At 41.2% G+C, this 13,965-nt stretch overlaps 1 protein-coding gene across 5 annotated transcripts in view; it reads right to left on the reverse strand.

Moving 5' to 3' along the window:
- The window catches only part of ash1l (ASH1 like histone lysine methyltransferase), a 223,919-nt gene that overhangs the window by 179,749 nt on the left and 30,205 nt on the right, over nucleotides 1–13,965 (reverse strand). For 4 of the 5 annotated variants that reach the window (XM_043684016.2, XM_043684013.2, XM_043684014.2 and 1 more), the window contains one exon: nucleotides 4,135–4,725. The exons of the other annotated variant lie outside the window; for it this stretch is intronic. In XM_043684016.2, coding sequence (XP_043539951.2) covers nucleotides 4,135–4,578 — 444 coding nt within the window. In that variant the 5' untranslated portion in view covers nucleotides 4,579–4,725. The remainder of the gene's footprint in view (nucleotides 1–4,134; nucleotides 4,726–13,965) is intronic. 5 annotated transcript variants of the gene reach the window in all.

Raw genomic sequence — 13,965 nt, forward strand, 5'->3', positions numbered from 1 at the left:
TGCCTGACTCTGCAAGCACATTGTTGAGACTTGATAATAGATTTCAGCATTTTCTTAACCAATTATGTCAATCTAACTGCTAGTTCCCAGTTTTCTCCCTCCTTCCTTTCGGGCATAGCAGTGTTATATTTGCTAACTTCCAACCTGCTTGGACTATTCCAAACGAAAACGTACGAAGTAAACAGCATATTTCATGACATACATCTTAAGGAGGCTAGAAAAATATTTGCCTTTTCATGACCTTTTCTACCAGTCTTCCTTCTTTCAAAACAACACATCTGTATCACTGAGATTTCAATATCTCATTAAGAATCCTAACCATTTAAATTATACTGCCTCATTGTTCTTTCCCTCCCAAAATGCATACTCTACTTTTTCTCTACATATACAAAACCAATCTACATTCATCCACAACCTCCAGTGTTATAAATCAGCATGCTCCTTAATTTATTCCATCAGGAAACTGCACTAGTATTTTGCTTATATCTACATTCAAATCACTTTTATAAACTTCATACAACTCCTCCTGCAAAGATCCCTTGCGACTACAACATTTTTGTTCTCTAGCCTTCTCCAGGTGGCTACATTGTTTTTTAATACCAGATACTACTATCACCCTTTTCTGCAGTATAATATCAAGTGCAGTCTCAAATATTAATGTATGAAACATTTCCTTTCCCCCTACACAATGATTTTCTCCACTATTCAATATAATTAAATCCCACCAGTTAATTTTTAAATCTGTATGGACAGTCCGATATTAATCCAAGCCTTCAGATGGGCTATTTTCCTTCCCTGTTACAAGTACATACATCTTTCACCCACTTTTGGCCCACTTTGTCTGCGATGGTTCTTTCAAAGAGCCACTCCATTAGCTCCCCTGCCACTACTCCAACACCCTTTACCATATTCCTGCTGCATTTCTCCAAAATGCAGTGTCCTCATGGGAAATACTTACTCCAACTCTTGTCATTCTCTCAGCTGGGAATCAACACAAAGTTTTTGCAGCTGGCACACAATATTGGTGATAGAATGAATTTTCCAAGCATACTTGGGCACTAAAGTTTGGACAGTTACTTTTAAATTGCTCATGCTCCTTTACCCTCCTGGTTCTTTTAACCTCGCGGTCTCACTCAAGGTCAATGAGGCTCAGTCGTAGTTCCTGGCAGGACAAGAAACAGGCAGCAGTAACACTCATCAGCGCAGTACATGGCACAGCCGTGTTGATTCATGCTGAATGTCATTATGTTACTGCATCTGGATGGAGTGCTTACTGCGATTGCAACTATCACTGCTGAGTTCAAACGGACCACAACCAGCCAAGGGCTGACTGAAATCAGAGAATTCTCTTTTGCAAATCTCCAGGCTTGCTTCTAATAGCCACACCGATGGCAAATTCAGTTAGGATTCTCATTTTCACCACGGTCTGATGAAGAATCATAGAAACTAGTAATTTTGTCAAGGTCTTTTTTTAAGCATCTGTACAATTTTGGCCTTTTGCCACAACATTTGATTGTTTCATCCCATTAAAATGGCTAAACAACTAACTGCTTGTTCTACAAGCTTTGCTGGACTTGGGTTCTGACTTGGACCGATTGTGTATGTATACCTTGGTTCCAGAAATGCAGCATGACGATTTTCGAGGATCTGCCGCAATACACAAGTCTCACGATCAGGATGGTGGCTGGTCTCCGTTCTGATATTTTCCATGACGTGGAGTGTCTTCTTCAGGTCTTCAGGGCAGAGCCCTTCAGCCAATCTCACACCAATTTTCACTAATGCCAAATTACCTTGGTGCAGCGAGACACAAATTAGTAAACATGATGATTTTCACCCAGAATATGCTTAACACTCCTTTCATTTCACTGGAGGGCCCTACTTCTGTTCATCACTTGCCATGCCATGCTTGGTCTGCTCCACAAGAGTCTCTCAAACTCACATGCATCCTTTTTGTCACTTAAAGCCTACAGCCTGCTCGATCCATGTGCTGATTTACAGTACAAGCTAAGTAGAACATTTACTTCTTCTGTGAAAACTTGAGGCCACACACTGAGCAAGCACTTCATTGTGAAGTTGAAACGGAGGGGGTTAACAGATACGATTTGTTGTTGCAGCTTATAACCAGAGTTGACTTACACACCACAATCTACACACGGTAGAGCAGATAACCAACACACATTGCAGATTTGCTGCTATTAAGCAGTATCAAGTCCAGCTTTGGATTAATATACTACCAGAAAAACAAAAAAGACAAGACAAACCGGTTGTTTCATTTTTGAACGCTTTTACTTCAAATCTGGGATCAGCTTGCAATCCAGCCCAGACAGGTCAGAGGTCAGTCAGCAGTGAAGAGGCTAATGATTCTATACAAAGTCAGTCTGCAGCTATTTCGAGTCAATTCCGGATTCAAAGCAAAGACAATACAAAGCAGCCCATAATAATTGGTAAATAAATTAACAATTACATTCTGAAAGAACACAAGCCTAGCAGAGCTGTTGTAAAATTTTAATGCATATGCTAAAAAGAGGTATGGGTGAAGAGAGTGTTACTCTGTCATCTGGTAATGTTATACCTGCATTGGGAAGGCAAGGTGATGCATTACGAAATATTCACCCTCAAATACAGAATCAAAACACTTTGGAAAAAAGAAACTTCAGTACATCGCCTAGTAAAATAAATAGTTAACAGATACAAATTGCAACCAAGTAAAAGTCTGATTCTACAAATTATCCACAGACAATGCAAGACTGCTGAATAAGCATTAGTCAGCAAGAACACACACTCTGGACCTGTGCCTGACTCTGCCGTACCTCAGCTCCAATCCCATTCACAAAGTGCAGCATCTATCAATTGTAACAAACTTGACCCATCAAGGCAAGATACCTGCTTCCATGAGGCCTGGGCATCCATGTGACCCAAACTCCAAGTCCCAGTGTCTGTGACCCAAGTCCCAGAATTCCAGTGAATTATTAGCCATTTCTCCAAAATATAAGAAATATACTGTTTTAACTGCTGACTCCATCTAGCATGACTCGACATGTCAAACTAATTGGAGCATTGATGGTTAAAAGTATTACTGGCTGTCAAAATTACCAAAATAGAGACAAGCAGCCAAAGTAACCTTGCAATTCTGAAGTAATTATTTTCAGCTGAAAATACATTGCTGACTTTTCAGGTTTATGTTTTGAACTCTTCATAAAAATCGTTAATCAGTCTCCTCTCCTTCAAGCGCTTAGGATACTTGGCATTTCCAGGAGTGTTTTCTATCATAAGAGCGAAGATACCTTTGATAGTAGCTGTAGAAGCTGAAATCTGTACTGAAAACAACAATGCTGGAGATCACAGCAGGTCAGACAGCATTCAGGGAGAGAGCGCAAGCTCATGTTTGAGTCTAGATGACTCTTCAGAGATCTGGAATTGAAATGTTAGCTTGCTCTGTCTTCCTGAATGCTGCCTGACCCACTGTGATCTCCAGCATTTGTTGTTAAAATACCTTTGCTACTTTAATGTAACCTCCAAATTTAAATTAATCCATCAGAAAAGCACATCTTAAGTTAGAAACAAAAATGGCCACAATTTTGTAATAGAGGGTATATTAGTTCTAGCTATCTAAAAGACCTTATTCAAATCCTGGGAAATGTCAAGATTTGGGCAATGCCATTTTGATACTCTGGAGCGATTTTATTTTAGTCCAAAGTTTTGAAAAAAAAGGAAGCAATAGGTTGGTTGTGATGTATGTACAATGTTCAGATATCACTCAAACAACCAAAGACACTGGGTTTGGGTGGCAAAATAGCTAGAGGAAAATTTCTGTGGCAGTAGCTGTGTTTTTGAGGGATGAAGACACTGAACACCTGAAGACTGGATAACACTAGTACAGTCGTAAGGTGTCATTTGACTTTGGAGTAAAGACATTCTGTTTCAAGCCCAAGGGTTATTATTTCCTGGTTCAGAGTTCAAGATATTACATTAACCAGATTGCTCAAAATTAAGAGTTGAAAGAAGGGTTTCACTCAACCAATCAAACCTGCAGGCAGATAAGCAAGCTCCAAGAGAAAAGATGAAATAAATCAAAAACTTATTACAAACAGTCAACCGGATATTGCGTCTTATTAGTTATGGTGGGGACCTTACCCGTTTCAGCTCATTTTCTTCCTCTCTCTCCTCGGTGCTTTTCCCACTTCTGGAAATTTTGTTCCGTGAGTGCTTGATGGTTGTTTTAATAGCAGGCCGACAAACGTAATTCTCCAGGTTTTTGGGGGGTTTCTTAGTTCTCTTGGGCTGCAACCCAATTTTGAGTTTCAGGCTGCCTTCTGCAAAATTTGTCTCCTTGACAGAGAATTGCTGCTGGTCAGAGTTTGGTGGATCCAGTTCTTGCCCCGAGTCAGCAGCTTTTCCCCCCTCTTGCTTCCAATTCGTACCATCTTCTTCCTCCAAAGCACCTCCATCTATCTCTCCCTCTCTCCTGCCAACAACTTTGTTGTTGCAATTAGTTGGAGTATTTTTTCCAGGGTTGCCCTCTGCATCAATGCTCAAAGGCTGGTTTAAAGATCCTAATAAGGTATTTCTTTGCTCCATTATGCAACTTCCCACTCCTTACCAGTTTGGCAAGGATTGTTACAAAGAGCCACCCGTGCCTTCAGATTGCTGCTTTCTGTAGCAGAACACTGATGCTACACAAGCTGCTTGGTTATTGCTCCCAGTTGAAATGCAGCATCATAGTCACTGTAAAAGAAGAGAAACAAAGTCAGCACTAATTAGGAATCAGCTTCCCTCTGGGTTTCCCCCCATCATTAATATCAAGCAATTCTAGGTCAGGTGACATACCAGGACATGCCAGCTTTTTCTTCAGGCTCCCATTTCTCACCTAATGAATTTTTTTCCTGGAAACAATATCTCACTTCATGATTCAAGATGATTTCTATGCAAATTCACATAGGAATGGGATTAGCCATTCAGCCCATCTAGACTCAATAAAATCATGGCTGATCAAACATTTCAGTGCCATTTAACCAGCCCACCCCCATAACCCTAGATCACTGGTAACCAGAAATCTATCATTCGCTCCCTTAAGACTGAGCTTCCACAGCCCTTTGGTTCACAACCCTGAGTAAAAACAAAAATTAATCTAGAGTCTGAGTTATTTCCCTTAAATGTTTACATTGTACATTGTGTTCTATACTCTCCAATTATGGTAAACATCCTACCTGTATCTACCTTGTATAAAAGTGTTTCAACAAGATCGCCTCTCATGCTTCAAAACTTTAGAGATATAGTCTCAATGTACCGAACTTCCCTTCACAGGACAGTCCTGCTATCTCAGTGTTAAGTCTGGTGAACATTTGATATGCTCCAACTATGCCATAACATCATTCCTGAGTGAAGTGGTCCAAAACTACACAATATTCCTGATGTGGTCAAACCAAGCTCTTATACAACTGAAGCAAGACTTGATTACTCCTGCACTCAAATCTTCTTGCAATAAAGGCTAACATTCCATCAGGCTTCCGAATAGTTTGCAGAACCTGCATGTTAGCCTTCAGTGACTTATTGAGGACGATACATTGGTCCCTTTGTATGCTTTCACTTTCCAACCTCTTACCATTTCGAACATAGAACAGTACAGCACAGGCCAGGCCCTTTGGCCCATGATGTTGTGCTGAACTTTTCTCTTAATCCAAGATCAACCCAACCTACACACACCTCCATTTACTCCCATCCATGTGCTTGTCGCGCAGTTGCTTACATGTCTCTGACTCTACTACCATCGCTGGCAGTGCATTCCTCGCACCCACCACACTCTGCATAAGTAACCTACCTCTGATACCTCCAGCAAACCTTCCTCCAATCACCTTACAATTATGCCCCCTTGTGACAGCCACTTCTGCCTTGGGGCAAAGTCTCTGGCTATCTACTCTAGCTATGCCTCTCATTACCTTGTACAACTCTAGCAAATCACCTCTCTTCCTTCCTTCTCTTCAGTATGAAAAGCCCGTGCTCACTCAACCCTTCAAAAGACAACCCTCCAATTCAGGTAGCATCCTGGTACCCTTCTGTACCCTCTTTATAGCATCTGCCTCTTTCCTAATATTAGATGACCAGAACTGAACATAATATTCCAAGTGTGGTCTAACTAGGGTTTCATAGAGGTGCAGCAAAACTTCACATCTCTTAAACTCAATCCCTCTGTTAATGAAAGCCAAAACACCATACACCACCTTAACAACCCTACCAACTTGTGTGGCAACCTTGAGGATTTTCTATACATGTACCCCAAGATCCTGCTGATCTTCCACACTAAGTAAAAACAATGACTGCAGATGCTGGAAACCAGATTCTGGATTAGAGTGGTGCTGCAAAAGCACAGCAGTTCAGGCAGCATCCGAGGAGCAGGAAAATCGACGTTTCGGGCAAAAGCCCTTCATCAGGAATACAGGCAGAATGCCTGAAGGGTGGAGAGATAAATGAGAGGAGGGTGGGGCTGGGGAGAAAGTAGCATAGAGTACAGTAGGTGAGTGGGGATGGGGATGAAGGTGATAGGTCGGAGAGGAGGGTGGAGTGGATAGGTGGAAAAGAAGATAAGCAGGTAGGACAAGTCAGTGCTGAGCTGGAAGTTTGGAACTGGGGTGAGGTGGGGGGAAGGGGAAATGAGGAAACTGTTAAAGTCCACATTGATGCCCTGGGGTTGAAATGTTCTGAGGCGGAAGATGAGGCGTTCTTCCTCCAGGCGTCAGGTGGTGAGGGAACGGCGGTGAAGGAGGCCCAGGACCTCCATGGCCTCGGCAGAGTGGGAGGGGGAGTTGAAATGTTGGGCCACAGGGCGGTGTGATTGATTGGCGTGGGTGTCCCAGAGATGTTCCCTAAAGCCATCTGCAAGGAGGCGTCCGGTCTCCCCAATGTAGAGGAGACCGCATCGGGAGCGACGGATACAATAAATGATATTGGTGGATGTAGAAGGCTCCTTTAAGGCCTTGGATGAAGGTGAGGGAGGTGGTGTGGGCACAGGTTTTGCAATTCCTGCGGTGATAGAGGAAGGTGCCAGGATGGGAGGGTGGGTTGTTGGGGGGCCGTGGACCTGACCAGGTAGTCATGGAGGGAACAGTCTTTGCGGAAGGCGGAAAGGGGTGGGGAGGGAAATATATCCCTGGTGGTGGGGTCTGTTTGGAGGTGAGCACCAGGGGGTTTCAGTCCTTGTTATGGTTGGAGGGGTGGGGTCTCAGGGCGGAGGTGCGGGATGTGGACGAGATGCGTTGGAGGGCATTTTTAACCACGTGGGAAGGGAAATTGCGGTCTCTGCCTCCTAGGTGCTTTAATCTTTCTAACTTATCTCATGAAATGATTTATCGAAAGCCTTTTGAAAATCTAAATATACAACGTCCGTTGGCTCCCCTTTATCAACTTTGTTGGGAGGCTTTTGAAGATGTAACTAACATCTTCAAACATGATTCCCTATTTGCTGACTAACAGATCATAGTTATATTATATAACACCTTTGAGCTTTTTTTTTTAGGGTAACACTGCTACCTTTCAAAATCATTCCAGAATCAATAGAATTTTGGAAGATAATCATCAATGCATCAACTATCTCAGTATACAACTCTTTCAACATTTGGGGTGCAGAATATCAGGTTTGAGGATTTAATCACCTTTCAACTCCATTAATTTCTCTAGTACAATCTTCTCACTCAAACAAATTTCCCTCAACCACCTCATTTTCCCAAGTCACTTACACCTCTAGTTTGGGGAGATTACTTGTATCTTCCTCAGTGGAAACAGAAAATTAAATCATTTAACGTCTCTGCCATTTCCCCATTTCCTTTATAATTTTGCTGACTCTGTCTATAACAGACTCAGACACATTTTAGCCAAATAGTTGTCTTTTTTACATACCTAATGAAAAACAACTTGACAGTAATCTTGTTTTTAAAAGAACCTTTAGGAATGAGTGACCACAATATGATAGAAGTTTACATTAACGTCTGAAAGTGAGACAGTTCAATCTAGAGCATGGGTGTGAAATTTGAATAAGGAAATTATGAAGGCATGAGGCTCAAATTGGTTGACATAGATTGGGGAAATACATTAAAAGGCACAACTGTCCACAGACAATGTCCTATTCGTTCAACATGCAAAACTCAAAGAAAAAGTCAGTCAGCCATGGCTGACAATAGTATTTAGGATCATATAAAAGGTTATAAAGAAATGCCTAAAAAGCTGTCGCAAATATCAATAAATGCAAGGTTTGAGGGGTTGAGAGTTCACAGGTCACAATGGTCACCACATAGCTCTACCACTCTTCTGACTCAAAGATCACCCAGCCCCACCAAATTCTGACAGAAAGAACAATTTTCAAGGCTCTACATGGTGTCCCAGTGGGAAAATGTTTAAGAAGCTCTGAATTAAATATATCAATGCCTTGGAGGGATGCAAAGTGAAAAGGAATTACACTTCAGCCTCTTGAATAATTTTCCTGTCAGAATTTTGTAATTTTGTACACTATCCTCTCTCCCCATCGTTTAACAGTGAATAGAGGCCCAGTTAACCTAACCTCTCTTCAGACAAACTTGCCATCCCAGGAATCAGTCTGCTGAACCATCACTGCACTCCATGATAATTGTGTCTTTTATTAGGTAAGCAGAATAAGCCTGCACAGTACTCCAACAATGGTTTCACCAAAGCCCTCCACAGCTGCAGCAAGACATCATTTGAGTTGTACTCAAACATAGTTGCATTGAAGGCCAACAAGCTAACTGCTTGCTGCACCTGGAAAGTTGCATGCAGCACCTGACGTACAAGAACACCCAGGCCCCTTTGCACATTTAGCATTTGCCCATCTATAACCATTTAAATAATAGTCTGTCATTGGCTTTTTCCCTACCAAAGTGAAAAACTTCACAATAGCAGACCAGCAACACACGTCATCCATTACCCATCAAAAATGAAAATCCTCTTTTTCAATACATTGGGCAGAAACCACAATGTATTCTACATCAGATCATTCACCATCCTTACCTGCCCTCTTAATTCAGCTTTTAAATAATGTCATGGGAGTTCTACTGGTAGCAAGGAGTTCTTCTGGTGTCAAAACTAATATTCCTGAAGCTCGCTAAATTTGATTATCTTTGTCATTCTCTCATATGTTTGGGAGAAATCTATTAAGTTCCCCTAGATTGCAACATTTTATTCAGTGGCTTTGGATTCTCTCGAAGTTGCAGAAGGTACATTATAAATGCAAACACAAAGGTGGGAGAAACTCAGCAGATCTGGTAGCACCTGTAGTGTCAAGAACGGAGGTAACATTAAGTCCAATGACCAGAGTTTCTCCAGCACTTTGTTTTTTGTTTCAGATTTCCAGCAGATACAAAATAAATGTAATAAAAACAAAGATTGCAAGTTGCTTTCTTTCCTTAAAAGCCTACCACAACTGAGTATAGCAGTGTAGTCACCTACTCAAGATCTTGGGCGACACGGTGGCTAGCACTGTTGCCTCACAGCACCAGGGTCCCAGGTTCGATTCTGGCCTCGGGTGACTCTCTGTGTGGAGTTTGCAGTGTCTGCGTGGGTGTCCTCCGGGTGCTCCGGTTTCCTCCCACAGTCCAAAGATGTGCAGGTCAGGCGAATTGGCCACGCTAAATTGCCCATAGTGTTAGGTGCTTTAGTCTGAGGGAAATGGGTCTGGATGGGTGACTCTTCGGAGGGTTGGTGTGGACTTGTTGGGCTGAAGGGCCTGTTTCCACACTGTAGGGAACCTAATCTTAAGAAGCTAGATATGACCAATATATACTAATAGGGGTTAAACATCAACTGAAGGACTCTTATAAATCACAATAAAATGACCCAAATGGCGATGAAGTGTCCAACTGACTGTCACAATGACCTAAACGCTACTGGCTAGGATTTTCAAAGGTAATCAGCTCATTACGAAGCACTCGGGACACAGCATAAGTGAAAGCTCTTCTGTTTGTTTTCTCATTACTTTTTCTTTTAAAAAAAAAGTGATGTCTAGCTGTAAGTTTAAAAAAGAAATCTGCAAATTGGCTTTATAAAAACATTTCCTGCCTCACTGTCTGCCCAGTATGGTACTGGGCCCTACAGACCACGATAGTCGTCAATCGTTAGAACAACTTGTCTGATCTTAACTAACATGGCATTGGGAATTACAATAGCTTTTCAATAGCTGGAGAATTTATGCTTGATGGTGCATATGTGGGCACTGGTGAAAGGATTGGCATCATATAGCATGGAAACAAGCCCTTCAGCCCAACTCATCTAAGCCAACCAGATTTACTAAACTAAACTAGCCCCGGTTGTCTGCATTTGGCCCATATCCCGCTAAAACTTGCCTATTCATAGAACTTTCTTAATGCTTTTTAAATGTTTAACTGTACCTGCATCTACATCGATGGTGGATAAGTTGTTGGAGGTGACTCAAAGATAGGATTTACATGCATTTGGAGAGGCAAGGATCAATTCGGAATATCAGCTTAGCTCTGTGGAAGGAAAATAGTGTCTCACAAACTTGATTGAGTTTTTCTGATGAAGTAACCAAACGACTCACGAGGGCAGAGTGGTAGACATTGCTTATTTGTATATTAGTAAAAGCCTTTGGCAAGGTTCCTCATGGTAGACTAATTAGTAAAGTTCAATTGCATGGGATTCAGGTCAAGCTTACCAACTGGTTACAAAATGGCTTTATGGTAGGAAAGAAAGGACGAGGGTGGAGAGTGTTTTATCGGACTGGAGGCCTGTTACTAGTGGTGCTCCTTGGGGATCAGTATTGGGCCTGCCTTTGTTTGTCATTTATATAAATGATTTGGATGAGAATATAAGAGGCATGGTCAATAAGTTTGCAGTTGATATCAAAATTGATGGTTTAATAGACAGTGAAGAAGGTTATCTAAGATTACAAAGAGATCATGATGAATTGGGTAAATGGGCTGAGTAGCAGCACACGGAGTTCAATTTGGATAAATGCAAGATATTGCATTTTGGTAATGCAAACAATGGGCTCTCAGATTAATTCTACAATTTGGGGGAAGGCCCCGAGTAGTACAGTCCAACAGAGACCTAGAGGTTTGAAATTTGCCTCACAGGTAGATAGGGTGGTTTAGAAGGCATTTGGCACAGTTGCCTTCATAGCTTAGACCACGGAGTATAAGAATTGGCATGTCGTGTTGAGGGATATTGTGAGGTCTCTTCTGAGGTATTGTGTGCAGTTCTGGTCGCCCTGTTATAGCAAATATATTATTAAACTGGAGAGGGCTCAGAAACAACTAACCAGGATGTTGCCAGGACTGGAGGGTTTGAGATATAAAAACAGACTCGCAAGATTGTTATTTTTCTTTCACTGGAGCAAAGGTGGTGGAGGGGTGGACCTTATAGTGATTTATAAAATCATGAGGGGCATAGATGAGCATCTTTCCCCTAGGGTTGGTAGTTTTAAAACAAGGGGGCACATATTTAAGGTGAGTGGAAAAAGATTTAACAAGGAAAATGAGGAGCAGAGAGTTTCATGTGTGGAATGAACTGCCAGAGAAAGTGGTGGATGCAGGTACACACAGAACATTTAAAAGACATTTGGATGAGCTGACGAATAGTAAAGTTTAGAGGGATATGGACCAAATGCAGCAGATGGGACTAGTTTAGTTTGGGAACATAGTTGTATGGACCGAGGAGTTTGCTCCGATGCTGTACAACTATGATTCTACCATTTCCTCTGGCAGTTCATTTCACATATTAATCACCCTGTGTGTGAGAAGGTTGCCCCTCAGGTCCATTTGAAATCTTTCTCTCACCTTAAACTTATGCCCTCTAGCTTTGAAGTTCCCTACCCTATTTAAATATCCTGCCAATATTCACCTAAATTATCCACGTATAAATGACGAACCGCCAATCGATAGAGACTATATCGCAAATTAGGGTCTTCAGAAAAAGAACTAAAATTTGAAACAGGATGAGGGGAAAGATTTCCTCTGCATCGTGGGAAGCTGGGCGGGGGGGGGGGGGGGGGTGCATTGTTTGAAACAAAATGATGCTTGAGCAAGACCTGATGAGAAGCCAGCAAAAGAAAGAATCAGCTTGAAAACTTTTGTTGGTCAGCAATATTCTTGAATGGAAGACAAAATGCAAGACCTTGCTGCAGGTCTACCTTATACATGAGAAAAGTCACACTGTCAGGATTTGAAGAATTGTGCAATGTTATGATGCAACCTGCTTTCACCCTGTATAAATAAGTGGAATAAATAAATAAAATTATGGATATACTACGTTCTGGAAACATAACTGGTTGTCAAAACACGACCAACTTTCAGCTGACTAATAATAAATGTGGCAAGCAAGCAGAAGGTGTATTTATCTTCAACCTTCGATTTAGTGTACAGAATACTTCTTGGCTGTCAGTAATGCAGTTATACAAGTTGAACATGTAGGGAAGTGCGGAGGCAAAATTGAGGCGGGGTAATGGACGAGCCACTTATTCAGACTTTGTTAAAGCCTTTAACAAAGCAATCTAAAATTGGAACATTCAACAGAGAGCCTGACCAGAGGTTAAAATGCTGCAGTCCTGAACCTCCAATCAGCAGTCTGGACATCAAATGTCCTCACTAATTTGCTATCTACAGCTGGTACTATTGTATTTCAGTTACTCTGGAGAACTGACAACCTTTTTATTAAAAAAAAAAGGTCTGCAGACTTTCTTCACCTTCCCAATAATAAAGCAACTCCAGGAATCAAGGCTGTCGAGTACTCCATCCCCTTCATGTTATAGACTTAGTTCATTCAAATAAAGTAGATTCCAAATGGACTTTGCTAGTGCAGACAACAAACTAGAAGTCTTTGCCTTCATTCATCATTACAAATTACATGTGTTATAGGACTCAATCTCCAAAGCAAAAGAAAGTAGTTGGTAGGTTAAGTACTTTTTTAAAACTCCAAGTTGCTAACGTATTTATTACATTTCACTTACTTCATTAGCTGCACACAGCTCAAGAATCCCTTACTGAAATCCTGGAATCTACAACACAAATCACATTCCCAGTCAAATTTCTCCACCCTCCAAATATCCTGAATGGTATCACAAGATACTTAGACAATAAGAGCAGTATAATTAAGACATGGGGCAATTCTGCAAGACTTCCAACAAGCAACATTCTGTGGGATCAGTGCTGCGTCCACTGTTGTCTGTCATTTATATAAACAATTTGAATAAGAATTTAGGAATCACCTGATGAAGGAGCGTCGCTCCGAAAGCTAGTGTGCTTCCAATTAAATCTGTTGGACTATAACCTGGTGTTGTGTGATTTTTAACTTTGTACACCCCAATCCAACACCGGCATCTCCGAATCAAGAATTTAGGAAGCATAGATAGTAAGTTTACAGATGTTAAACTAATTGACAGTAAAAGTGGTTATATTAAATTACAAAGTGGGGCTAGTTTTGTTTGGGAAGTTTGGTTGGCGTGGACGAGTTGGGGTAAAAGGGTGCGTTTCTGTGCTATTATGACTATGACACTTTTAGTGTTGTCATTTCATGAAAAATTCTTGCTAATCAGGTTCTTAATCACAATTCTTCATTTCAAGTTACTCTCAGCACTCAAAGACAAAAACTGATCGCTCATCCTTCATGCCATAAACTCAAAATGTCCCATGTACTCTGTGCTTTACAGTTTAAAGCACCCAATCTGTCCTGTTGGGTGTTTCCTCAGATTATCTGAAGTACAAAGAAAGTTCACCCTCTAACCATAGCTTTAACAAGGCCAACACTGATAAGCTAAATATTTCAGAACCAATAAATCAATTAACCATATAATTCTGCTCTTCTGCAACAAGGTTTTGGGAAGCTATTTCAGTGAAGTCTAATGTTGACTTAGAAAATTTACATTAAAGATCGAATGGAAATAAAGAATACGGAAATGTTATTTAACTACTGAAGTTGCGCTTGCCAAAATATTCCAAACTATAACACACT

Source organism: Chiloscyllium plagiosum, unplaced genomic scaffold (assembly GCF_037043375.1).
Source record: "Chiloscyllium plagiosum isolate Xiang-an unplaced genomic scaffold, Cpla_swu_hap1 HiC_scaffold_50, whole genome shotgun sequence".
NCBI lineage: Eukaryota > Metazoa > Chordata > Chondrichthyes > Orectolobiformes > Hemiscylliidae > Chiloscyllium > Chiloscyllium plagiosum.